This window comes from Papio anubis, chromosome 1 (genome assembly GCF_008728515.1).
Source record: "Papio anubis isolate 15944 chromosome 1, Panubis1.0, whole genome shotgun sequence".
Lineage (NCBI taxonomy): Eukaryota > Metazoa > Chordata > Mammalia > Primates > Cercopithecidae > Papio > Papio anubis.
Window position 1 is genome coordinate 150,714,084 of NC_044976.1, and position 27,662 is coordinate 150,741,745.

At 42.2% G+C, this 27,662-nt stretch overlaps 2 protein-coding genes across 3 annotated transcripts in view; one reads left to right on the plus strand and one right to left on the minus strand.

Moving 5' to 3' along the window:
* Positions 1–886, minus strand: part of LOC100997979 — a 42,193-nt gene extending 41,307 nt beyond the window's left edge. The window contains exons 1-3 of the mRNA XM_031666960.1: positions 749–886; positions 402–452; positions 219–306 (exon numbers count right to left, since the gene is read on the minus strand). Of these exons, the coding sequence (XP_031522820.1) occupies positions 219–306; positions 402–452; positions 749–886 (277 nt within the window). The remainder of the gene's footprint in view (positions 1–218; positions 307–401; positions 453–748) is intronic.
* The window catches only part of KCNH1 (potassium voltage-gated channel subfamily H member 1), a 446,156-nt gene continuing 419,251 nt past the window's right edge, over positions 758–27,662 (plus strand). For both annotated transcript variants that reach the window (XM_003893141.5, XM_003893140.5), the window contains exons 1-2: positions 758–1,067; positions 27,350–27,473. In XM_003893141.5, coding sequence (XP_003893190.1) covers positions 989–1,067; positions 27,350–27,473 — 203 coding nt within the window. In that variant the 5' untranslated portion in view covers positions 758–988. The remainder of the gene's footprint in view (positions 1,068–27,349; positions 27,474–27,662) is intronic.

A 27,662-nucleotide genomic window follows, 5' to 3' on the forward strand; every position in this document is an offset into this window, starting at 1 on the left:
CTATTGTCTTAGCCCCTGTCCAGAAACCTTGGATGTACGTGGTTCTTCCGTATACTAGGGGTCAGCTGTAAAAACTAACTGTATCCTCTGCACTACAGACTACCCTTCAAGCCAAAGCCACGGTTGCTTAATTAATACTGCCCCTCCCCTGACCATTGGTCCTTAGAGACAAGTCCACCGTTTTTGATGTTTGTCAGGCAGTTTGATATTGATCATACCAAACATCAGGAGCCTGCATTTGTGTCTACGGTAAAAACAACCCAAGACAACTCTTCTGAAGCTGAATCTGCCAGTCACTCTGTAAATCTGCATTATTGCAATACAACTTCATTAATTACTGCTCCAACACTGGCCTAGATCAAGGTGGGGCAACTTTCACTAGTCAGGCTGACAAATCTTACAGGAAGGCAAGAAGGTGTTCCCAGAGCCTTAGACGTCCCGGGGTCCCTGGCCTGAAACAGAGCAAAGGAAGAGAGTTACATCAGCACGCTCCCCCAAGACTTGTTAGGGGTGAATCCGCCCTGAAAGCTGCTCACAATGCCCTCTCCACCCAACCCAAGGCACATCCTGAACACATTTCCCGGCTGTACCCAGAGGGTGGCGCTGCCGTCCCAGCCTTGGTCCACGGCCGCCCGCCGCTTCCCGGCCTCTGCGGGAACCCCAAAGCTTGGTCTCCCGCAGGCCGGCGGGGGGCACGAGCCCGGTAGGGGGCGCCGCCGGCCTAGGCGCCGCTGCTCCCTCCGCCCACCCGGAGGCGGCTGCAGCGAGCCGAGGCCGGCGCGAGTGCACTGCGAGGCGGGCCGCAGGGAGGGAGGCGCGAAGAGGGCGCGAGGGTAGCAGCCGTAGGGAGCCGCCAGCCCTGCCTGCGGGTCCCCGCGGGGCGCATGGGGCGCTTCGAGCCGGGACTGCGTGCGGGCCCCGAGTCCAGTTTCCTGCTGTCGTAAGAAGCCGCGCCAGGACGCCCCCCGGACCCTGAGCTGCTGGGAGAATGACCATGGCTGGGGGCAGGAGGGGACTGGTGGCCCCGCAGAACACGTTTCTGGAGAATATTGTCCGGCGGTCCAATGGTAAGAGGTGCATTCGGATTTCGATTACCCGGGCGTTTTATCCGTGCTTTTATTGCAGAACCTCTCGCCGCTCGGAGCCAGCAGATGCAGCAGAACCCGCGAGCTCTGCTAAGGAGCCGCGGCGCGGGCACCCAGGGCAGCCTCCCCGAGGCAGAGAAAGGTGGGCAGGGCGGGGCGGGGTCTGATGGGTCCCCATCCTAACAGGAGAGCTCTTCTGGGGACGCCTTTTGGGCCTTTCTCGCGCCCTCTCGGTCTCATCTCCAAGGGTGCGTGACAGCTGCTGAGCAAAGTCCTGGGAAAAGTGATGGAAAGCTGGCCGCAGCCGGAGCGGCAGCGCGTGCCCCGTCGGCACTGCCCACCCTTCCGCGAAGGCTCTGGGGCTCCCGGAGGCGCCGCCTCTCCCCAGGGAGAGCAAGCAGTAGAGACGGGCAACTCCCGGTCCCCGTTGCCTCAGAATGGGAGGATGCGGCTGCCTCCACCTTCCATCCCTGCAACTGAAAAGTCCGAGGTGTGGGGAAGTGCTGTCGGCGGCCTGATTCCATCCCTTCACTCCCCCACCCCTTTCCAGGTGAAGTTTAAAGCTCACCTTCGAAGTGAGGGGCAGATGATTCTCCTGGCGTCAGGTGGGAAGTGGAGGGCACAGGTGCAGAGCGGACTAAATGGTCACAGGTACAAACCTGTTATATTTCCTGTCTTCCAAACCCACAACTGTTTTATGCCACCCTTAAGTGTTGCTCACTTATAAATTCCCAATCTCACCAAACCTATAAATAGATCCATTACCCAATACACTGATCATCAGCACTCATCTGTTTCCTTGTGGCATTAAGATCGACGGTAGCATGAAGCCTTGAGAGGCGAGAGTCCTAGGAGCAGGGATGGTAAGGAAGAATTCCAAACGCTTTTGGACTTACAGCGGAGAGACCCCAGCTAAGCACTTGCAGAGCAAAAAGGAGTCCTGGCAGTTGGAAGGCGCAGCGCACGAGCTCATCAAACGCTACATTGAAAGACAGCCAAGCATAAGATGCTCTTTGCAGACTCCTAGACCCCCCACCCCACCCCTTCCAGAAACAGATGACATTCTTCTACCAGGGGGACATGAGGAGCTAACTTAGGAAATGGGTTTTAATCATGTGTAAATCTCAAGATTTCAGGTGAGATTCTGTTTGGATTTAGTTAGGGATTCAGGGGAAGGGCATGAAAAGTAACTTATGTTACTAATACTCTTTAATTAAACAGTGATTTAAGTTTATCTTATAATAAAACACATCAACTAGCATAGCAAATAATCATGTATTATTTAAGTACTTTCTTAGAAATGATCATTTCTTCATTGTGTGCCTCCTAAGAGTGTTTCTGGTCAGTCACCTTTGCTTTCAAGGCCTTCCTTATTCAAACTAAGGTGGCTTTTAGGTCAAGGTCACAGTCATTACCTGAGGATGCAAGGGGATGATAATTACTATGTGAACAGCCACAATGAACCGTTTTGCCATAAAAAAAGCTGGAGGTGTTCATGGATTTTTAAATAAAATAACTAAGAGTTACTGTGCTATTATTGCTATTTTTATTGGACTATTAAGGGGTATGGAGACAATCTTGAAAATTTGGTTATCCCATTGTCAGTGACACCAACTTCCTCATAAATATCAATGACAATTCTATTTTTCAGTAAAGAGGCAGTACCCTGTAAGTTAGAGGGGAAACCCCAATGTATACTGTGTATATTTTTGAGTGGAGGGAGCAGGAAGAGAAACTTACATGTAAAAGTCACAAGATGCCTTGGGTTTGTAAGAGAACCTTAAGAATCTTGGAGCTGTGAAGGCAGAATACTGTCTAGTTTAGTTGATCTTATTAGAGCCACTTTCCCTCTGTAAGCATAGAATGTGACTAGAGTAAGTCACTGGGAATATTTTTAGGATGGGCGTTGTCATTTCAACATCAGTTTCAGCAGGTTGATTTCAATGAACCAATCAAACGAATAGCTTCAACAAAAATGAAGCATCTTGGGAGAGTTGGATGAATTTTTAAAATTATTATTTCAGAAGAAATGATTCTCATCTTGAAATATGGCACTTAATGTTTAAAAGGTGATCCTTTTTATAATATTTCCTGAACACAAATGGAAGAAAAATGCGAACTCCTGGAAATATCACAATATCTGCGTGCATTATATTATTTTACTGTGGTGGAAAAAGTCTATTTAAAGATATTGATTGTCTCGTTCTAAAATCCATGAGCCCTTTTTTTGGACATTATGGTATTAAAATAGCATTTTACCTTGGAAAAGCAATGTTTTATGATCATTTTATTAGGTGTTTTCTCCCAGTGGTCCTGTGCACTATTAATGTTCCTCTTTTACAGATCAGAAAACTGAGTCCTAGGAATAGTAAGTGGCTTATTCAAAGTGGCAGAGCAAACAATGCCTGAGGCTGGTATTCCTTAGAGGACATATATCATATATCCTTCTCTCAGCATTATTATTTCTTCAGCTTTTATGATTTAGTCTGTGGAACTATTTTTATCATCCTTTAAAAACTTCTCATATGATAATGAACAGTAGTACTGACTTCATTTTGGGTTATTTGAATATCTGATGTCTGGAATGTCATAGAACTGTAGGAAGAGACAGACCTTAATTATTATCTAGTCTGCCTCTCCTTCCCCATCATTGTATAAATAAGGAAACTGATGCAAGAGACTTTCCTCAAATATTTAAGGGCAGAACTGATGAGGCCCCAAACCATTTGAATCCAATGTCATATTCTTTATGGTACACCATGCAAAAACACTTTCCTCGTGTTACCATTATATTCTCTCAAGAAGCATAATTTCCGAGTGGAGATTAAATAAAATGCTATAACAACAAGAACAACATCCATCTTGGCTAACAGCCACACTACTACATCTCAACAGAATAATAGGGCAAAGGAGAGGCTAATTATATTTCAAGGAAATGCAGTCTGTTCACCTTTGTCAGTGGTTTAGCTGAAGGCAAAGGCGGGGATAATGGGCACTTAACATCTGTGTGCCCCATTATAAAGTACCAAGTCACTTTTCATAGAACATCGCCTTTGATCCTGATAAGCTAGTAGAGGAGGTGCAGTGTCTCCATTTTAGAATTTAAGGAACTAAAATCCTTAAACTAAAACTCACCTAAGAATCCTCAGGTTAAGTGATTTACCTACAGTTAGTAAGAGGCAGAGTTAGGAAAAGGCAATTAGGGACAGATCAGGGACTAGCCAGTAGTTGTTACTGGTTTATTCATTCAACAAAGATTTATTGAATGTATTTATGGAACACTGAGGATACAGTGGTAAACAAGAAACCCTCCTTGTGATTAGCAAATTACATTCTAGTGAATCTTGGTCCAGGGTTCTTGCCCCTATTTTACAGTGTTGACCGGCTGAAAGTGTTTAGGCCTGTCACTGTATTTAAAAAACATTTCTAAGGTGTTTACTGGTCTTGCTGGTATTAAATCTACTTTAACTTTCTTTGGTACACTTTGAATCCCATTTGAAGGAAAGATTTGATAATTATCTGTTTTTTTATTGCCATAAGTAGGCAGCAGAAATAATTAATACTCCATATTTTATTTGATTTTGCTTATGGTCATGTCAGTGATCATTTTAAATCCTACTGGCTTTGTTGCCACATAGGCAAAACCAGCCCGTTTCTCTTTATATTCATGGATGGAAAGTGTTGTTACAGAATATTTTTTGATAGTTGCTTAAATCTGCAGGCACTTGTTGTCAGAATGTTCGCTGAAGCAAATAGGAGATCTGTCTTAGAAAGGCTGGCAGACCTTAGTGCCAGGAAACTACAAAAATATTACTCTAAATGGTCCCATTCTGGGCAGAACATATGTTTTAGTGTTCGGGAACCTATATCAAACAATTGTAGGTGCCAGTAAGAATCCATGCACACTAGCAGGAGTGAAACACAGCACATTTTAGTACAGATTTATGTACATGTATAATTTACAGATTGCTAAATCAGCTGTGTTTTTGTATAGTGTTAAGTTGGTTCAGGTTGTTGATATAATTAGTTAGCAAACAGGATGAGAGCCACGAGTAATGTTGTGTCTCCTCATAGATGTTTTGAGCCATGGTAATATTTATAAAACAGAAAACTGGTTAAAATCCATTGTGCCTCTAAAAGGGGAAATGGATGGTAATCTGGATTATCACCAGCTCAGCAGAGCTTGTTTTTTCTTGCAAAATATTCTAAGACAGTCTTCAGCCAAGGCTCAGCTATCTTTCTCTGAAAGTGTCAAAACGTTAAATCTATTGGCTGATGTTAGATGGGGGATTGAGAGACTGAAGCCTTGTGATTTAATGTTAAGGAAATAAAGCTTCCAAATTCCATGACTTTTAGGCAACCCATTTATTTTAATAATCTATCTTAAAAGAATAGATGCATTTGAGGAACACTGTGGGTCAACTGAATCCTTGTCTTCATTGTTTCCAATGCCAGCTCTTCATTTATGGTTGGACCTCATTTGGGAGTGGTTCCTTGAGCATTACCTTGAAGCTCTTCAATTCTTCCCTTCCCTTTATTTTTGATTAGTTAATGGCTTGTAAACATTTTAAAATCTACTAGAATTTCTGCTTTATACATTTAGGATATTTGGACCATAATTTTCTTGGTTTTTATTTTTTCTGTTTCTCTAAGTGGCCACACCTATAACTGTTGAGAAAGAGAAATAGAATCACAGCATCTTAGTTCTGGGGGACATGCTACACGATTCATTTTCCACTGTTTGCATCCTCTCCAGAACATCCCTCCCGATGGTCCTCCGGCCTGTGCTTGACTAGCTTCAGTGATGGAACCCTCACTTTCTTATGAGGAATATTCTGTTTGTAAGCAAGTATAATTGTGTTTCTTTTTGCCTCCACTCCTTGTTTTTCTCTTCTCTTCTTTCTGCCTCTTCCTCCTCCCTTTGTTGCTGTCATTTGGTCTTACCAAAATCTGTCTTCTTATAGCTACCACTTATTTGCAGTCTGCTCCGTGGAACAAAACTGACAGCCCACTGTTTTTTCCAGCTGCAAACCTTTAAAAAATTTTGATAAGTTTTGTATTGTATTCTTCTCCCCTTTTAATCTTTTTCTTTTTAGTTGTTCAGTACCACCAATAGAAAAGCACACAAAACATTTTTGTACAGCTTAACATATTTCCATAAAGTGATACTGTATGTCATTGCCACCTGTGTCAAGAAATAGGGTCTTGCCATTCCTCTAGAAGCCCCCAAAGCCTTCCTGATCCTAAGACCCTCACTCTTCTCCCAACGGGTGGCGTCTCCTGATTGTATGATGATCACTTTCTTGCTTTTCCTCATAATTTTACCAGTTTGTTTTGCATTCCTAAAAAAAACCCACTATAGTTAATAAACAAATTTTTATTTGTTTTGGAGCTTTATATACATGGGATCATCTAGCATGTATTCTTTTGTCGGGTGGCAATTCCTCCATGTTGTTGCATGTACTGCTTCCTTTTCTCTTCTTTTCTTTTTTCTTTCTTTCTTTTTTTTTTTTTTGTGAGACAGAGTCTCACTTTGTCGCCCAGGCAGTGGCGGGATCTTGGCTCACTGCAACCTCTGCCTTCCAGGTTCAAGCAATTCTCCTGCCTCAGCCTCCTGAGTAGCTGGGATTACAGGCATGCGCCACCACGCCTGGCTAATTTTTGTATTTTTAGTAGATACAAGGTTTCATCATGTTGGTCAGGCTGGTCTTGAACTCCTGACCTTGTGATCCACCCACCTCGGACTTCCAAAGTGCTGGGATTACAGGCATGAGGCACTGCACCTGGCCTGTTAATGCGTTTTCACTGCTGCATAGTGCTTTATAGTATGACTGTACCACACATTGTATCCATTCTGCCATTGATGGATTGTTTCCACTTTTGTGCTATTAATGCTGCTACAAACATTCTTAGAATATCTTTCGGGACCTGTGGGCCCACATTTCTCTTGAGTATATATCTAAGATGCACATGTTTAACTGCGGTAGATGCTGTCAAACAGTTTTCCAAAGGGTTTATATTAATATAGACTCCCACCAGCAGTGTATGAGCGTTTCCATCACTGCACATCCTTGCCAGCATTTGGTATTTTCTTCTTTTGTCTTTAATAGTGGTGTTGCCCAAACAATCTAGTAACTAATAAAACAGGGTCATTGAGAGTTATGTTAATAGGAGCACATGACCAAAATGAAATGAAAACAAAACTTGTTCTTGCCCTTTGGGAGGCATCAGTATCCACTGTGGGTTGAACTATTCTCTCTGAGGAGCTCCCTCACACATGATTGTAAATGACGTGTGAAAGACTCGTACAGTTAGAATTATGTGCAAAGGGTACATGCAAGTGTGGTGGGTTTTTTTTTTTTTTTGGTGTGTGTGTGTTTAGGAGATTCATTTTCTTAATTTGAGAAGCACTAAACCCTGGGGACAGAGATTATGCAAGAATTAGAGCTGGAAGGGAGAAGGAACTAGGAAGTGAATGATTTATATTTGTTTCACTGAAATGAAAACAAAATGACAGAAGGAAAGGCACAGATTTAGTGGAGGAATCAAAACTCAATGGAAAATTAAAACAAAAAGCAAAGGCTAGCTTATGGTTCAGTTTTATAAGCACGGTGGACTTCCTATGTGCCCAATACTGTGCTAACAAGTAGGAATACCAAAATGAGTACAGCTTTTGTGATGCTGGGTCTAACAGAGGAATCTATGACGGAGGCCAACATGCTTTGTAAACCTCTCCAAAGATTTAAGGGATGTTATAATGATTCAACACTTACTACATATTTTTCCCTTATAAACACCTCACCCAAAATTATTCTTAGATTTTATAGCTATTTATTTTTTGTGAGGTTGGGTGTGGGATGACCAGATCCCGTAAGTGAATTAAAAGAAGATTGCAGAATGTGTGACATTTTGTTCTCATGCGGTTGAGATTTTTTTAAACAAACCTTATTCCTCTGGGATATCCCACTGCTCTGTCTTCTTTGGCATGCTGTCTTGAGTTGCTCATCCATTGGTGTGAGTTTTTAGTACATCCTAGGTGCTGGAATTTGTTTGATGCTCTGGCTGTTCTCTAGGCAAGTGCAGTCTTTTTTTTTTTTTTTTTTGAGATATTATAGGATCTCACTCTGTCACCCAGGCTGGATTGGAGTGGTGCAATGTCAGCTCACTACAGCCTCTGCCTCACAGGCTCAAGCAATCCTCCTATCCTCCCACCTCAGCCTCCCGAGTAGCTGGGACTACAGGCATGTGCCACCACACCCATCTTATTTTTTGTATTTTTAGTAGAGATGGGGTTTCACCGTGTTAGCCAGGATGGTCTCGATCTCATGACCTCGTGATCCGCACACCTTGGCCTCCCAAAGTGCTGGGATTACAGGTGTGAGCCACTGTGCCTGGTCCCACACCCAGCTAATTTTTATATTTTTTGTAGAGATGGGGTTTTGCCATGTTGTCCGGGGGATTCTCGAACTCCTGGGCTCAAGCGACCCACCTGCCTCAGCTTCCCAAAGTGCTGGGATTACAGGTGTCAGCCACTGCGCCCTGCTGCAAGTGTGGTCTTGCTGAACAGATCACAGTCTGGCCAACTTCAGCATCTCCCTTGATTCTCACAGTTTCTGCTCTAACAGTGAAACACTCCTGTTAATGACAAAACCACTTAAAATTCTCCTGATTAGGTATTACAGAGTTACGCCAATAGTCAATTTTGCTTACTCATACTGATTGTTCATTATGTAAATTAAAATGACAACTCTTATGATCAGTCCTATGTTGCATAAAACTGATGTTCTGAAATTAACTGAGTCAATGCTATAATTATTAATGTAATTATTAATTGAGAGTGACTAAAAGCCATCATTTCCCATAGCCTTTTAAAGGTTCTGCAATCACAACAGGTGCTTCTGTAAGGAAGAGAAATGGCCTTCCGTCTCCTTTTTCTCCCCTTAAAGCAATGATTTAGACACCCTCCACTGGCATTCTCAGAGTGCTGGAGTCAGCATTTGAAAGATGATACTGTATTGGCAAATTTTACTGATATTTATCTATGGCTTAACTTTGATTTGTATTAAGAGTGAAGTTGGAAAATACATCTTAGACTAGAACTTCAGGGCCATGCAAAGAAAATGGAGTTAATTTGAGTGATAAGACTATATTTATTTCCATTAAATTGATATTTAAGTTTTTATTTTATTTGCTTTCTTTTCCTCTCGGCATTATCAGGACTGAATATATTAGACTTCTATGCTGTCATCATTAAGGCTGTGCTTGAAGCCTCTGTGTGGGCCAAGGTACTGAATAGTTTCTGTTTGCCTCCCTAGAACCACACTCTTCTTTACCAGCCTGTCTCTTGTTGGAGGTTGGGAGGCTGACCTGTATAGAGTACACCTGTAGCCTTCCTTGCTTTTTGGCTTTTGGCTGCCTTCAGCTTGTGGGGTACATCACATGAAATGGGAAGCAAGAGAGAGGTTGTAGTCCTTATTCTCCTTGTTCTCTCCCGTGAGGTCATCTTAGCCTAGCTGTTTTCCCGATTAAAGCTTACCGTCTCTAGCTTGCTCTCTTTGGGTTTGGGTAGGGTTGGAGACTTAAAGCTTCTAGCTGTTACTAATGTCTTGGAGTGTTCCTCAGTGGAGTGCTGGAGCAGGCTGCAACTGGCTGGCTCTACCTCTTAAGATGTGATTATGTGCATCTCTTCCTTATTCTTGGTTCAGGGACTTCGCTTTGGAAGCTTGAAAACTGCTTATACCAAGGCGTAAGGTATTTACACCTTAGAAATTGGCCAATGTTATAAATCGGGACTCTTCTTCCCAGAGTCAGCTTGCTAACACACTACTGCCTGTACCTCTCCCACACCTTTGTAAATAGTTCCTTTATTAAACATTCCTCAAATTACCCATTGAGTATGTCATATTTTGCTGCCAAGACCCTGGCTGAGAAAGCCAATTACTTGTTCTTTGGATAAAGTGGTTTCTTTCTTTTTTTTTTTTTTTTTTTTTGAGACGGAGTCAGTCTTGCTTTGTCACCAGGCTGGCGTGCAGTGGCACAATCTCAGCTCACTGAAACCTCCGCCTCCCGAGTTCAAGCAATTCCCCTGGCTTAGCCTCCTGAGCAGCTGGGACTACAGGTGCTCACCACCATGCCCAGCTAATTTTTCGTATTTTAGTAGAGATGGGGTTTCATTGTGTTGGCCAGGATGGTCTTGATCTTCTGACCTTGTGATCCGCCCGCCTTGGCCTCCCAAAGTGCTGGGATTACAGACATGAACCAAAAGTGGTTTCTTAACATTTTGTGCAGACCATTCAGTCATGGTGGTGAATTTGGTGAGGGGATGTGCACTTAGGTACTCCTTTCAACACACAAAAACACCTGTGTTCTGCCTGAAGAAGGCAGTATGTGCCTGCCCTTGCTTTTCAGTTTAGTGAGTTGGTCACCTACAAGCTTGATAGAATACTTTCACGTCCCATTTCCATCTTTTTTCATCATTCAAGAATGAGGAAATAAGTGTGTATACTGCATTCGCCATTTTGAAATGATAGCTGATACTTTTTAAAGAAAAAAGGGCTCCTAAATTCTAGTCACTCTCATGTCAGATGAAATTCTCCTTTACGCTTTCCCACCTGGCTGGAGCACTCCAGGACTGTGCTCCAGCCTGACTTCATTGAGTGGCCGCTTTCCTCCGTCTTTTCTTCATTTAAAATGTCTCCTCCCCTCCATCTTCCCAATCCGTACCTCTCACGTGTCTCTAGTAACACCGTATCTCCAGTTTCCTGGTTTTCTTCTTCTCTTTTTGTATCTCTCTTTGGCCTTTGGTCTTCTTCTCTCCCCTCAGTCTCTCATGTCCTCTCCTCTCCTGGTCTTTCACTCCCGCGGCTCACTCTCTCGGTCTTGCTATTATTGGTCTCTTGCTCTCGGCTCATGCTTTTGTACTCCGTGGGCCTGGCCTCTGCCCCATGCCCTATGTCCCTTCATTCCCTCGCTGTCTCCTCTCCTTTCTCCATCTGTCTATCTTCCTGCCTGTCTCTGCCACTGTCTACCTTTAATCTGTGTCACCTTCTGTCACCATCTACCATCTGTCTTCATCACTGTCTCTGTTTTTGCTGTCTCTGCCACTGTCCACGTCTCTTTGCTGTCTCTGCCTCCATCTATCCATCTCTGCCCATCTGCCTGTCTTTCTGTCTGTCCAGTTCTCCCTTCAAATGGCCTCATATATGCTCCCCTGTGTATCTGAGCTCCTGTTTCTCTCTCGAAACCACTTTTCTCCATTTACTTACCAGCTTGCATGTGGTCAAAGATACATGCTCAGCTCTACGGATCTCTCAGCTTTAGTTGTCTGAGTTTTGTTCTGGGGAGAGAATCTCATTGGTCCAGCCCTGACTATTGGTTGTTTGGCCAGTGGTCCACTCCAGGCCTAGTTTTCTGTGACTGGGGCCTGGGTGGAGGGGGTAGGACATGGAATTTTGTGATATGTAGAGTGGGGCAGATAAAGCCAGATAGGGAAACTGGGCATTGCTTAAAAATGGACAAGCGTGTCCCCTACACTCCTGCCATGCCTGGGACAGAGTAGTTACTCAAATATTTGTTGTATTAAACAGAGAGCTGCTTTGAGATTCCTCCCATTCACTCTGGTGCTATACCCTGTCCAAGTCTTTTTTTTTTTTTTTTTTTAATTTTTTTTTTTCTTTATTTCTTCTAAAAAAAAAAAAAAACGGGATACATATGCGGAACGTGCAGGTTTGTTACCTATGTATACATGTGCCATGGTGGTTTGCTGCACCTATCGACCCATTCTCTAAGCTCCCTCCCCTCTACTCCCACCCCCAACAGGACCTGGCATATGTTGTTCCCCTCTCTGTGTCCATGTGTTCTCATTGTTCAACTCCCACTTATGAGTGAGAACATGCAGTGTTTGGTTTTCTGTCCCCAGGTTAGTTTGCTGAGGATGATGGCTTCCAGCTTCATTCATGTCCCTGCAAAGGACATGATCTCATTCCTTTTTATGGCTGGATAGTATTCCATGGTGTATATGTACCACATTTTCTTTATCCAGTCTATCATTGATGGGCGTTTTGGTTGGTTCCATGTCTTTGCTATTGTAAATAGTGCTGCAATAAATATGCATGTGCATGTGTCTTTATAGTAGAATGATTTATATTTCTTTGGGTATATACCCAGTAATGGGATTGCTGGGTTAAATAGTATTTCTGGTTCTAGATCCTTGAGGAATCGCCACACTGTCTTCCACAATGGTTGAACTAGTTTACATTCCCACCAACGGTGTAAAAGCGTTCCTGTTTCTCCACAGCCTGGCCAGCATCTATTGTTTCCTGACTGTTTAATAACCATCATTCTGACTGATATGAGATGGTATCTCATTGTGGTTTTGATTTGCATTTCTCTGATGATCGGTGATGTTGAGCTTTTTTCGTATGTTTGTTGACTACATAAATGTCTTATTTTGAGAAGTGTCTGTTCATATTCTTTGTCCACTTTTTGATGGGGTTGTTTGTTTTTCCCTTGTAAATATGTTTAATTTCCTTGTAAATTCTGGATATTAGACCTTTGTCAGATGAGTAGATTGCAAAAACTTCCTCCCATTCTGTAGGCTGTCTGTTCACTCTGATGATAGTTTCTTTTGCTGTGCAGAAGCTCTTTAGTTTAATTAGATCCCATTTGTCAATTTTGGCTTTTGTTGCAATTGCTTTTGGCATTTTTGTCATGAAGTCTTTGCCCATGCCCATGTCCTGAATGGTATTACTTAGGTTTTCTTCTAGAGTTTTTATGGTTTTGGGTTTTACGTTTAAGTCTTTAATCTATCTTGAGTTAATTTTTATATAAGGTGTAAAGAAGGGGTCTGATTTCAGTTTTCTGCATATGGCTAGCCAGTTTTCCTAGCACCATTTACTGAATAGGAGATCCTTTCCTCATTGCTTGTTTTTGTCAGGTTTGTCAAAGAGCAGATGGTTGTAGATGTGTGGTTTTATTTCTGAGGTCTCTGTTCTGCTCCATTGGTCTGTATGTCTGTTTTGGTACCAGTACCTTGCTGTTTTGGTTATTATAGCCTTATAGTGTAGTTTGAAGTCAGGTAGTGTGATGCCGCTAGTTTTGCTCTTTTTGCTTAGCATTGTCTTGGCTATATGGGGTCTTCTTTGATTCTATATGAAATTTAAAATAGTGTTTTCTAATTCCGTGAATAATGTCAATGGTATTTTGATGGGAATAGCATTGAATCTATAAATTACTTTGGGCAGTATGGCCATTTTCATGATGTTGATTCTTGCTATCCATGAGGATGGAATTTTTTTCCATTTGTTTGTGTCCTCTCTTATTTCCCTGAGCAGTGGTTTGTAGTTCTCCTTAAAGAGGTCCTTCATATCTCTTGTTAGCTGTATTCCTAGGTATTTTATTCTCTTTGCAGTGATTGTGAATGGGAGTTCATTCATGATTTGGCTTTCTGCTTGCCTATTGTTGGTGTAAAGGAATGCTTGTGATTTTTGCACATTGATTTTGTATCCTGAGACTTTGCTTAAGTTGTTAATCAGTTCAAGAAATTTTTGGGCTGATGTGATGGTGTTTTCTAAATATAAAATCATGTCATCTGCAAACAGAGACAACTTAACTTCCTTAAAATAACACAGGAGACAAATGTAAAGCCAACTTACCAAAAAAAAAAAACCCTTTTTCTAGCATTCATTAATATTTTTATGTTGCTTACTTTGAGTCGTCACTTTTTTTGAGTTCTGAGAGTGAATGTTTTTGTGTTATTCGATTATGGTCTAAGACTTTTTGTTCAAATTGTCTATAATATATACAGATGTGCATTAAGAAATTATTAAGACTGTAAAAATGAGAATAAAATCTATTGAATTAGGCCAGGCACGGTGGCTCACACCTGTAATCCCAGCATTTTGGGAGGCTGAGGCAGTTGGATCAGCTGAGGTCAGGAGTTCGAGACCAGCCTGGCCAACATGGTGAAATCCTGTCTCTACTAAAAATACAAAAGTTAGCTGGGCATGGTGGCACACACCTGGAATTCTAGCTAGTCAGGAGGCTGAGGCAGAAGAATTGCTTGAACCCAGGAGACAGAGGTTGCAGTGAGCCAGGATTGTGCCATCGCACTCTATCCTGGGTGACAAGAGCAAAAATCTGTCTCAAAATATATATATATATATATGTGTGTGTGTGTATATATATATAGAATCAATCATTAAATAGATTGATTAATCTATTGAAACACTTTTAAACAATTGATTACACAAATATTTCTTAGCAGTAATTCAAGATATCACTGATCTCTTATTTCTTAAGTAAAACATCATTCAGTAATAAAAGTCTCTATATTTCAACACATTTTCATTCTCTTCCATACTTCTTGTGAAACTGGTTCATCTGTTTTTATTGTTTTAAAATTAATTTGATGCTGAATGAAGATGGAGGTCATGCTTTTGATATCATGTACTTAGGGGTAACTACCCAATAAATGAAGTATTTGAGTTTGCTTTTGAAATTGAAATCTCTCTCTCCATTGTAATTTACTGACTTAATAAAAAATGTATTTCTGTAGGATATTAAAATCAGAGAAAGCAAATAACTGTTGAATCTCTTGAGAGTTCAGTTTGTTTTGTGCAAAGATTAGGCTTTTGACAATTTAGAAGAGTCATTTTCATGAGACTTTATTGTTGAAAATCACAATAGAGCCACAAGATGACTTTTGCTGATGTTAAGATTTTAGATGTTTTATTTGGGTATATCATACTGATTTAATTTCTTGTTTCTCATTCCATCCTCTCCATTCTCCTAAATAACCTTGATCTGTCTTTTTTTTTTAAGTAATTTCTGGTATGGATTTTATTTAGGTTCAGGTAAATCAAACTATTGTTTTCTGGTCTTTATATAGTAAAAATACATAGCACTTATTCTCATTTATCTCAATCATTATCTTTCAATTCTTTATTCTAAAAGAAGGAAAGTATATTTTTACTCAAACCTGCTTTTTTTTTTTTTTTTTGAGATGGAGTCTCGCTCTGTCGCCCAGGCTGGAGTGCAGTGGCATGATCTCGGTTCACTGCAAGCTCCACCTCCTGGGTTCACGCCATTCTCCTGCCTCAGCCTCCCGAGTAGCTGGAACTACAGGCACCTGCCACCACGCCTGCCTAATTTTTTGTATTTTTAATGGAGATGGGGTTTCACCATGGTCTCAATCTTCTGACCTCATGATCCGCCCGCCTTGGCCTCCCAAAGTGCTGGGCATGAGCCACCGCACCCGGCCTCAAACTTCCTTTTTGTAGGAGTACTGATATCCTTAGAAATCTGTAATTCTAATTCTAAAATGTCAGGAAGACATGTGCTCTTCTGACTAAAATATCTCAAGTTATTAGAAGTGTATTGTGAAATATTTACTGTAGCCCTCCAAATAACCAGTGTTGGCAGGGAACAGTACACTTGTGTGCACTGCTTGCTGAATGTAGCTTTTATCTGCATAACTGCCAAACTGAGTCACTTTTCTAAGTCGTTGCTTTAGTTAGTTTTTCCTTTGTTATTTGTGGTAATTTTGATGAAAAGCGATTTTTAATAATTTATCTTGAGAATATGTCTGTGTTATGCTTTATGGGCAAATGGCAGGCTTGGAATGATTTTGACACTTCTGACTACTGCAGTGTAGTTTGGCTCATGCCTCATCAGTTGGAGAAACTTTACACAGTAAGGGGAGGAGAGGAGTCTTTTAAATTTTTAGAGAATGTTTGTTTTATGCTATGAACCAGAGGAAAACTGTGTAGGCTGAGGAAGGTTGAATTTAGGAAACCTTACACTTAATTGCACACACTCTTGCAGCTATAGACCCTTAGGGGGTAAAAAGGAATCAGAAGTCGGCAGTAGAATCTGGCTAATTTGCATCAAAGACCTGGGATGCAGGGGAACTTTCAGATGAGAGCCAATGAATAAATCATATCAAGGGCAGCCAGGTTGAACCTACATATTTTACTGAACAATGTAGGAAGGACTTGATAAGTTCAGAAAATACAAATTTGGAGGCAGGTTTGATGCTTCAGAATGGGCTATTGGCTGATTGGAAGTTACACATTCTACTTGTAAAAGATACATATGTACATATATGTGTGTGTGTGTATGTGTGTGCATCAATAGCTTATTTGTTTTCGAAGACACATTTAGGCATTTTCCCTATATATAAATGGACCCACCAATATGTAATTTATTTCTACTGTTGAATCATTTGACAACATGGTACATTTTAATATTAATACTGCACATCACATCATATCCCAAATCCAAACAATTCCACTGAGCAAAAGCCTGATACAACATGGTTCACCTGGAATAAGGGTATTAAGTTTAGAGGGTGTTTCTGCTGTTTTTGAAGTGATCCAGGCTGCACAGAGTCCAGCATTTAGAGAAGTGATATTTCATGGTGATGACTGGTTTGATTACTCCAAATGGATGCATGGATTGCAGGTTGCGGGGCATCATCTGATTTGTTCTTTGTTATGCATCTGATTACTTAGAGAGTCGTATTTTATTGCTGCCACAAGCATGGAGATTTAGTTGACCCTGTCCCCCACCAGATCTATAGAGCTGAAGTGACTTACCTACAGCTCATTAGGGACAACACTGTGACTAGAATTAAACTTGTTGTCATCCCCTTTCTTCTCACAAATTGTGCCCTGGGAAGCCTAGGGATTGCTGGGGAAGGGGAAGAGTAGATTACTAGAGTGTCTTTTACCCCTCATTCTTCTATTGGTTTTCATTGTTGACTAGATTCCTCGGTTCTTCTCCATGTAATCTCAGGACCTCTTTCTCTCTAGGTTGGCTCTGGTTGCACGGTCTCCTTATGGCCTCTCCTGTAGCATGGCCGAACTTCTTTTTTTTTTTTTGAGACGGAGTCTCGCTGTGTCGCCCAGGCTGGAGTGCAGTGGCGCGATCTCGGCTCACTGCAAGCTCCGCCTCCTGGGTTCACGCCATTCTCCCGCCTCAGCCTCTGAGTAGCTGGGACTACAGGCGCCTGCCACCTCGCCCGGCTATTTTTTTGTATTTTTAGTAGAGACGGGGTTTCACCATGTTAGCCAGGATGGTCTCGATCTCCTGACCTCGTGATCCACCCGCCTCGGCCTCCCAAAGTGCTGGGATTACAGGCTTGAGCCACCGCGCCCGGCCGCATGGCCGAACTTCTTACATGGAAGCTCAGGGCTCCCAAGAGCACAGCAGCAGAAGTCACCAGATCTTAAGGCTTACGCCTGCAGTGGGCACAGCACCAACTCTACTGCATTCTGTTGGTTAAAGCAAATCATAGGCCCGCCCAGATACAAGTGGGAGAGAACTACACAAGGCATGAATGCAAGGAGGCAGGGCTTATTGGGGGCTACCAATATAATCTTAACTGGTTATAATGAGGCTTTGACTGTACTACCTAATATAGAGTAGGGGACCTGAGATGTGTAAGGGTCTGGTCTTTTCCACACACATAAAAAAGAAGGACAGTGAAAAGGACTTACACAGCATCAGCAGTGTTGTAAAAGTGGCCGTATTTCCTCTTCCTCTGGAGGTATTCATAAAGGGTCTCACCAGTGTGATTCAGCAGTTCTAGGAGTCAGGAACATGGGTGACCTCTTAATACCCTTGGAATCTTGGGGGTTTGATGCTTATTAATGTGTTGGAGCCCATTTTACTCTCATTCTCTTCAGATTTTTACTCAATTGAAGACTGTCTGAAGGAGCCAAATGAGGGTCAAAATACAGAATCAGCTCTATTACTATTATTGGATTAGAGAAGATAGTGGTGCCATTTGTCTCCCTTCTCAAGCTTATACCCTGGCTTCTAGACCATGAGTTACTGACCTACTCCTAGGCTAAGAAGCTGAAGTTAAGCCCAGGTCTGGCAGGGCCTGTCACAAGTATTATAGATTCTGAGTGCCATAAGGAGACAAGTAGCCCAAACCCTCTCTTTCCGCACCAGGCTGGGGCATAGGCAAGTATGAGAGGCCAAGACAGAGTGATTCCTCTTGCTCTTGAGGTAGCTACCGACAGTTTGGTCAGTCTGATTATGAAGGTGTAAGTGGCGGGGATGAAAGGGGGACAAAAGTATTCACCCCAATACTTCTATCTAGGGGTGGGTGGACACTCCTTTCTCTCAGTGGAAACCCCAGGAGTGGAAAGGTAAGTGTTGCCCGCATAAAAAGTCTTTATCAAAATAGAGCTTTGAAAGGGTGCTCAATCCTCCCAAACTCAGAGTACCATTAGGCCTGTGAGGGCATTGAACATTTGCAAGCTGTGGCTCTGCTGATTCCATTAAAGACTATTGCAGAAGTGGTATTGTTAAGAGCCTCCGCTTTGGTGTTTGTGGTAGTTAATTTTATCAGTGGGCCATGGGGTGCCCAGATATTTAATCAAACATTATTCTCAGTGTTTCTGAGAGGGTGTTTTTGAATGAGTTTAGCATTCCATACAAATTTTAGGATATTTTTTCTATTTATGTGAAAAATGTAATTGATTCGTTTGTTTTTACAGAGACAGGGTCTTGCTGTCTTGCCCAGGCTCGATTGCAGTGGCATGCTCATAGCTCGCTGCAGCCTTGACTTCTTTTGCTCAAGTGATCCTCCCACCTCAGCCTCCCGAGTTGCTGGGACTATGGGCACATGTCATTGTGCCTGGCTAATTTTTAAAAAGTTTTTATTGGAGACAAGAGCTGACTGTGGTGCCCAGGCTGGTCTCAAACTCCTGAGCTCCAGCAATTCTCCCACCTTGGCCTCTTCAAGTGTTGGGATTGCAGGTGTGAGCCACCATGCCTGGCTGAAATGTCCTTGGAATTCTGATAGGGATTGCATTTAATCTGTAGATCACTTTGGGTAGTGTATTAGGGTTGTTCTCTAGGGGGACAGGACTAATAGGATGTGTGTGTATGTGTGTGTATGTGTGTGTGTGTGTGTGTATAAAGGCGGGTTTATATACATATTAATATTAACTGATATAAGTATTAACTTACACAATCACAAGGTCCCACAATAGGCTGTCCGCAAGCTGAGGAGCAAGGAGAGCCAGTCCGAGTCCCAAAACTGAAGAACTTGGACACCGATGTTCAAGGGCAGGAAGCATCCAGCACAGGAGAAAGATGTAGTCCGGAAGACTAGACTAGTCTTGCCTTTTCACGTTTTTCTGCCTGCTTTATATTTGCTGGAAGCTGGTTAGATGGTGCCCACCAGATTAAGGGTGGGTCTGCCTTCCTCAGCCCACTGACTCAAATGTTAATCTCCTTTGGCAACACCCTCATGGACACACCAAGGATTAATGCTTTGTATCATTAAATCCACTCAATTTGACACTCACTATTAACCATCACAGGTAGTCTGAACATGTTAACAATATTAATTCTGGCTAGGTGCAGTGACTCATGCCTGTAATCCCAGCACTTTGGGAGGCCAAGGCAGGTGGATCACTTGAAGTCAGGAGTTCGAGACCTGCCTCACCAACATGGTGAATCCCCGTCTCTACTAAAAATACAAAAATCAGCTGGTCATGGTGGTGTGTGCCTGTAATCCCAGCTACTCAGGAGGCTGAGGCAGGAGAATTGCTTGAATCTGGGAGGTGGAGGTTGAACCTGGGATGCAGAGGTTGCAGTGAGCTGAGATTGCACCACTGCACTCCAGCCTGGGCGACAGAACAAGACCCTGTCTCAAAAAAAAAAAAAAACACAAAAAAAACCCAACTCCCACTCCCCCTACACACAAAAGAATTATTAATTCTTCCAGTACATGAACATGGGATATATTTCCATTTATTTATGTAGGAGATTATATATTATCTGATATTTTATTCAAGCAGTGGGTTACTTTGCTAATTAAGTTTTGCTTAGCTTAAAATTAGGTTTCTGTTTACTGAGTGCGAAAAATAGTAAATAATCCCAGAGTCATTGATGTTTGGACGTAGAATGCCCATCTGTGCATTTGGCTAGAAACTCTGTGTCGCTTCACTTTAGCTCTCTTATTTGGCATTCTCAACCATGGGGAATACGGCCAACCACCTGGAGGAATTCAGAAGCCTTGGCTAAGTGAAGTTGCTGTCATAGTGTCCTCGTACTGGAATTTATGTACTTTATTCAGGAGATTCCCATTTTCTGAGCCTATTTATTCTTATGGCAGACATACTTCTAGAGGCATCCTGGCAAATTCACTCAGACATACATACATAGGCTTATTTCTTTATTTTATTGAACGGATCTAATCTTCCCCTTTGCTATTCCCTCCCATCTTACTGAATAGCAAAGGGAATGTGGTTGAGGGGACTCTAAAGTGGTATCTCTAGCTCTTCTGGTTTAAATAGTCTTTTGGGTACCTCAGTCTCTTCTGGACTCAGATTCCACTTCTACCCACCTCATTGCTTCTAAGATGGTGTGTGGGGTGGAAACAAGTGGCACTTGCATAGCCTCTGGAGCCTCAGAGCCCTGGATGCAGAGCCCTAGTTTTCCCCTCTTGTTCCTTGAGTCTCTGGCAATGGTCCCTGCTCTGCTGGTCACTGGGTGCGCAGCTGATATGTGGGGCTCCAGTCCACAGCTGGCAAACTCACGTTCCACTCTCTTGGATGGAATAAAACTTGGTATCTCTGCCCCAATCCAACACACATATTCTCTCTCTCTCTCTCTCTCTCTCTCTCTCTCTGTGTGTGTGTGTGTGTGTGTGTGTATGAGAGAGAGAGAGAAAAAAAGACTTGATCTAATGTAGGCTATTCCTGGCCTCCAGCTCACGTCTGATATTTGCCTGAGTCACTGTCCTCCCCCAAACACCCCCACCCACCCCATTTGATCCTAGGATTGGGTAGGTTAACATACAGCCCTTGGCTATAAGGTCAGCTCACTCCACTGTGATAATCATCTGCTTATTCAACTTCAGCAGCCACGGGCAGTTGGGGACTTCTGGATTCTTTCCAGACTCCATGGGAACTGAGGGAGGCTCAGGACTGCTAACATGGCCAAGTTTCCTGTGCAGCTGCTTTGGGTCACCCAGTGTGGTGTTCCTCCTCACCCCTGAGTGTCAAATGGGGAGCCAGGCACAAAGTTTACCCTCTTCTCTCCTGTTCCTTCTCCTCTTCTACTGTATGAAGCAGGACTGTTACAGAAACTGGCCAGCACTCTAGGTTTTAAGAAGTAAAAGATGGTAGTCTTCAAGTGAGGGAAGAGATAAAACATTGAAAAGACAGGAGAACCCAAGCATTCAGCACTGGAACAATGACTTCTACTCACATCAAAATTTCCAGAGGGCATCATTGTATACCAGAAGCAGAATAACAATATATGACTGCAATAACAGTATTCATAGAAATGGTCTGATTTTAGCACCTAATGGCATAAGGAGACTATGTAATATAATGATTAAAAGCATAAATTTTGAAGTCACACAGACCTAGGTTCAAATCCCAACTTTACTCTGGTATCAATGGTGATTGTGCATCCTCAGAGACCCAGTTTCCTCATGAGTAAAATGATGCAATCCCTGAGACTTCCTTCAGTAAAGTAATATCACTTCTCAAAGATTTATGTAAAGGTTGAAAAATACCATGATATATGGTAAAGTACTTAAAACAGTACCTGATACAGAGTAATCATCAATAAATGGTGCCCATTATTATTAATACCTAAAATCTCACTTCTGTGGAATCCCTTAGTTCCTGATGATATTTGTGGTGTTATGGCATTTGTATGGGTAGCCCCTAACTTATAAACAGATTGTGTTCTGGAAGGTAATTTACAGGTCAATTATTTGTGGTTTTAGAATGAAAGAGGAACGTCGTTAGGAGGTGAGGGGCAGGGAGGGGGAAAGAATTTCTATACTGTTGGAGGCAAACGGCTGTGTGGCTGGGACTAGAAATGTTTCTTCCATTCTCTCTGACTCCTTGGGTAAAGAGGGAATTCCTAGATGTTCTATCATGGAGTGACAAGGGAATCTTGCTCCCTAGAGCTATAATTGCTTGCTTGGGTTAGCAGTGAGAGGAAACTATTTTGGAATTTTAAATTCTATGGTGAGAATCTTCTGAGTGGGTGATAGGCTGATGATTCGATTCCTAATGCACTTCCTATTTTTTTGTTTCCCTTACTAAAGTCAGAGAGGATGCTAGTGGGCTTGTTTTTCTTTTTTTTTCTTCTTATTAAAGAGCAGGACTTTGTGTCGAAAATGTCACACTTGGGAGGAGGCAGAAAGATCACACACAAGGCTGTTACTTAATACTTGGAGGGTTGCACAGCGGCGGGGCAGAGGAACTTCTTGCTTCCCAGACAGTGCGACGGCCGGGCAGAGGGGCTCCTCACTTCCCAGACGGTGGCGGTGGTGGGGTCCGGGCAGAGGGGCTCCTCACTTCCCAGACGGTGGCGGTGGTAGGGGGCCGGGCAGAGGGACTCCTCACTTCCCAGACGGGGCGGTGGCCAGGAGCAGAGCGCTCCTCATTCCCAGTGAGTGCAGCCAGGGAGAGGTCGTTCTCACTTCCCAGATGGTGCGGCCTGGCAGAGGGGCTCCTCACTTCCCAGGCGGGGCCGAGGCTGGGCAGAGGTGCTCCTTGCTTCCCAGACAGTGCGGCGGCTGGGCAGAGGGACTCCTCACTTCCCAGACGGTGGGGCGGCCAGGCAGAGGGGCTCCTCACTTCCTAGATGGGTGGGGGCCGGCAGAAGCGCTCCTCACTTCCCAGACAGTGGGGTAGCCGGGCAGAGGCGCTCCTCACTTCCCAGAGGTGCAGTGGCCGGGCAGAAGGGCACCCACTTCCCAGACAGGGCTGCGGCCGGGCAGAGGCGCCCCTCACTTCCCAGACGGTGGGACCGCTGGGCAGAGGCGGTGGGCTTGGTTTTTCTTAGATGGGGCTGTAATATGCACACCAGGGACTGAAGGTATGCTTCCAGAAGGATGAATAACTTTAAAAGGTGATCAGAACACTTTTGTGAGCACTTGCAGTGATATCCGGAGCTTGAAATCTATCTTGCTCTCATTTTAAAGTAAGTAAAAAATTTGATCAATAAATTAATCTTTTAGATTAAATTAATTAAAATTAAGTACATAGTTATTTTTATCAAAGTCAGTAAGTTCATGTTTACAAAAATCAAGCAGAAGAGCTTGTAATGTAATGTCAATAACCATTCTATGCCTTGTCCCTCCTCCCATCCTACTCACCAGAGGCCGTGTCTTCTAATTTTAGCTTTCTTCTTATAGTTTCTGCCATGTCTCTAAATAACATGCATTACAGCTATTTATAGATTTATCCATTTTAGATATTATCTGTTGACTTCTGTTAATTAGTTGAGGTTTTAGCTCACTTAATCTTACTCCCTACCCCTCCTCCTAATATATTACTCTCTTATTGTTTATTTTTGCAACTTTAAGTAAAATATTTATACCATTTTTAAATCAGCTGTACACACCATCTCTTATTCTCTTCATCATTGTTCTCTTTTCTCTCCCTAAACTTTTATCATCTGTATTTTTAGTGTCAGAATCAATGAGATTACATTCAGATACTTATGATAATTAAATATTTCATCCTTTATTATGTATTGGTTTTAAAATCGGAAATTAATAAGGTGCTTACCTTATTCTTACAATGATGTGATGATGAGATTTTGGTTTTTGTTTTCTTTGATGTTTCTAATTCCCTTTCCTGCCATACCTTTATTGACAATGTTGTTCTAAATAATCAAGAATATCATCAAATCCTGACCTCCTTTATCCGTAGATAATTCTCTTTTGGAACTTCTAGTCTCTGAATTGTTTCGTATTGAATACTGTCTACTAGCTCTCTTCCTTGCTTTCTACATTTGGAGCTATTTTTTCCTGGTTTCCATGTTGTCCTCCTTTTTGCTTTATTCCCTCATTTTACTCAAGTAACTGCCAAAGAAAGAACATGTGGTAAATAATTTCCCCTAATCTTTGCATATATGAAAATGTCTTCATTGTACACTCACATTTGATTGTTTTAATTTTAAAAAGAATGTCTTCTGGCCTTTTCTCAAGTTGTTCTTTCTGCTGTTCCTCTTCAGGTGCATGTTTTTTCCTCTTGGACTGATCCTCCATGTCTTTTTTTTTTTCTTCTCCGTGTTTCTTGTCTCTTTCTCTTTCTGTATTACTTTCTGTTAGATTGTATCTTCTAAAATTCATGTTCAATATTTAATTGCTATTCATTTTTAATTTACAAGAGTTCTTGTTCCCTTATTATTTTTTCCACATAGCATTCTGTTTTTGTTTTGTGTATGTAATACTTCTTGAATCTCTCTAAGGATACAATTAGATTTTTTTTTTTTAAGTTCTTCTCTGTTTCCTATAATATTGCACCTTCTTCCCCAGTTATTTTATTTTTGTTGTTCATTCTTTTTTTATGTAATTTTCATTTTTGTGGATTTTTACATTTTTAATTTGTTTACTTTTATTTTACTGGGGTCTGGTATACAAAAGAAAATAAACACATGTGGTCAATCCGTTATCTATAACTGGCTATTCTTCCCTCTTTCTGCATAGATAATCTCAGTGGAGCATTAACCATGATAAAGAATACACAGTTTTTCCTCCTGCTCTAGGTATTTTGAGGGAAATTAACTACTATTTGGGATTTTTTTTTTTTTTTTTTTTTTTTTTGAGACAGAGTCTGTGTAGCAGGCTGGAGTGCAGTGGCCAGATCTCCAGCTCACTGCAAGCTCCGCCTCCGGGGTTTTTGCCCATTCTCCTGCCTCCAGCCTCCCGAGTAGCGGGACTACAGGCGCCAGCCACCTCGCCGGCTAGTTTTAGGTATTTTTTTAGTAGAGAGCCCGAGGGGTTTCACCGTGTTAGCCAGGATGGTCTCGAACTCCTGACCTCGTGATCCGCTCCCGTCTCGGCCTCCCAAAGTGCTGGGATTACAGGCTTGAGCCACAGCCGACCATGGCAGTTTAATAAAGAGATAGTCAAACTGACTAGGCTTCATGTACACTTGGGAGGAATTTAGTAAATACTGTGCTACTTTTAAGTCTAAGCTATTCAGTTCAGGAAATTGAGTTTATTCAGGGAGAGAAGACCAATATGAAGGATTATTCTGCCCCTAGGATAAAATCAAAGCTCTCTGACTTTATTCATTCAAGACCCTTCCCAGTCTAGTCTCCAGTTACTTATCCTGCCACTCTTCCTGGCTGCCTTTTGTCTACCCTAGCCTGCGCCGTGTTCCATGCTGCCATGCCTTTGCCCACGCTGGATCCTCTGCCTGGAATGTTCTCTTCCTCTCACACCCTCTTGAGTTCACGAAGACAGTGATCATATTTTAATTTCTATATCTATTGTTTTTGTATTATCTGTGCCAGTTACATATTAGGCATTCAAAAAGTTTAAATAAATCTTACTCATCCTTTTAGACTAGAGCAAATTCAAATATTATCCCCTCTAAGATACAGCCCTTTACCTCTCTCAGAGTTCATTGTTTTCTTACCTGTTTCTTTAGTTAGTTGTGGACATATCTATTTGTCTTGCTAAGTTCCTTGAGCGCAGGGACCGTTTCTTATCAATCTGGAGACCCCCAGGATCTTGCATTGTGCTTGGCACCTGTTGGCACTCAAGAGCAATTTATGTATATATGGGACAGATGGAGGGAAGGACTGGTTGTAGATTTTCATTAAAAGCATATTTATAAAAATAGTAGCTTTATAGATTCACCTCATAAATATTGTGTTTTCTGTTCCTTTAAAATAGATCAAAGCATTCTCAATAATAGATTGCCATGTTTAGTAATTCCTCCTCCTTCACCCTCCTCTGTAAGATCATGGCTCACCACAACCCTTAGCTCCTCAGACCCTGTCTTCTTCCAAGTCTTTTGTCTTCAGTGGTGTCTGTATGAAGTGGAATCATTTTCCTAAGCCTGCCAAATCAAGTATAAACTCATCTAAGAAGAGTGCAGAAGCCTATCTGAAGGGTTGGCTACCCATATTGTGAAAAAACTGTAAATGCTTTCAATTAAATCATGATATAATATATCACTCTTATTTCACTCTATGTAGTATGTGTATCTACAGACACGCACATACATACACAATACCCTCTCCAGTTTACAACTAAAGAAGGATGTTTGTATTCTTTCTTTTTTTGCAGGGTGGGGAAGTGCATGGGTCTTCTGTGGAAAGGAAGGGCCAAACTTAAATAATGATTACATTTAAGTTCTGGATGTTATTTGCTTAATTGAAATGCTTGAAAAGAAAGGAAGCACAGTTGATTTCCTGAGCATAAAAAGTATTGACGACTGATTTTCAAAAATGTGGGAAGTAGTGAGAATACACTAAACTGGCCAAACACAGACAGCTCTGCGGCTGCATTTCAAAATCAGCAAGAATTTCTTTTTTTTTTTTTTTTTTTTGAGACGGAGTCTCGCTCTGTCACCCAGGCTGGAGTGCAGTGGCCGGATCTCAGCTCACTGCAAGCTCCGCCTCCCGGGTTCACGCCATTCTCCTGCCTCAGCCTCCCAAGTAGCTGGGACTACAGGCGCCCGCCGCCACGCCCGGCTAAGTTTTTGTATTTTTAGTAGAGACGGGGTTTCACCGTGTTAGCCAGGATGGTCTCGATCTCCTGACCTCGTGATCCGCCCGTCTCGGCCTCCCAAAGTGCTGGGATTACAGGCTTGAGCCACCGCGCCCGGCCAAGAATTTCAAAATTAGCAAGAAGGTCCTGTTGTGTGGGCATCTTGATCAGCCTCTAAAAGCTCTAGTATTAAGAGAGTCTAGTTACTATTCCTTACCAAGGGAAGGGTTCCATGGTGGTATGTGTGTCCATGAGGCAGTGCTCAGGCTCCTTCCTGTACCTTCCTGAGATGCCCCCTAGGTTGGGCAAATCCTAGTTAGGGTCAAGAAGGCAAATTTTTAGCTTCTGGCCAAAAGACTGAAAAGGCTAAGATGCTGGACAGAGCTCAGAATAAATTACTTTTGGGCTCTCTCTTGCTCTGTATTATTGGTATACCTTCATTGGGATGAAAAATTAGGACTTAAATATGTCTCATGGGAATCCACTGGATTTCTGCAGGATTCGTTGGTTTGGTTAGGTACGCTTTCTTTTCTAACTTGTTTTTGGAGTACAGTGACCTAAGTTAGCACTTGCATTCAAAATACTCACTTCTAAAACAATGTTGTTTTGTATTCCTTACAGGGCCACATTCCTGTTCAAAAGTCTGTGTTTTGGAGGGAAACAGAAATATCTGGATTGCTTGACATTATTTATGTCCTCATTGAATCTCAACTAATGTGTTGCCTCATGTGCCCTTTTTTCCCTTTTTTTTTTTTTTTAACAGATACTAATTTTGTGTTGGGGAATGCTCAGATAGTGGACTGGCCTATTGTGTACAGCAATGATGGATTTTGCAAGCTCTCTGGCTATCACAGGGCAGAAGTGATGCAAAAAAGCAGCACCTGCAGGTATTTATGTTTGGGGTTGTTCTGCTGAACAATCTATTATGGTATTTTTTGGAAAAAGAAAGTGGCTTACTGCATTTGGGAATTGCCTTTACCTCATTCAGTGTGTATTCAGAGGAAAATTTATTGCCATATCATCTCTAGTTCATGTACTGTACTGGGAAAATCAAAGCAGATATAAAACATAGTTCC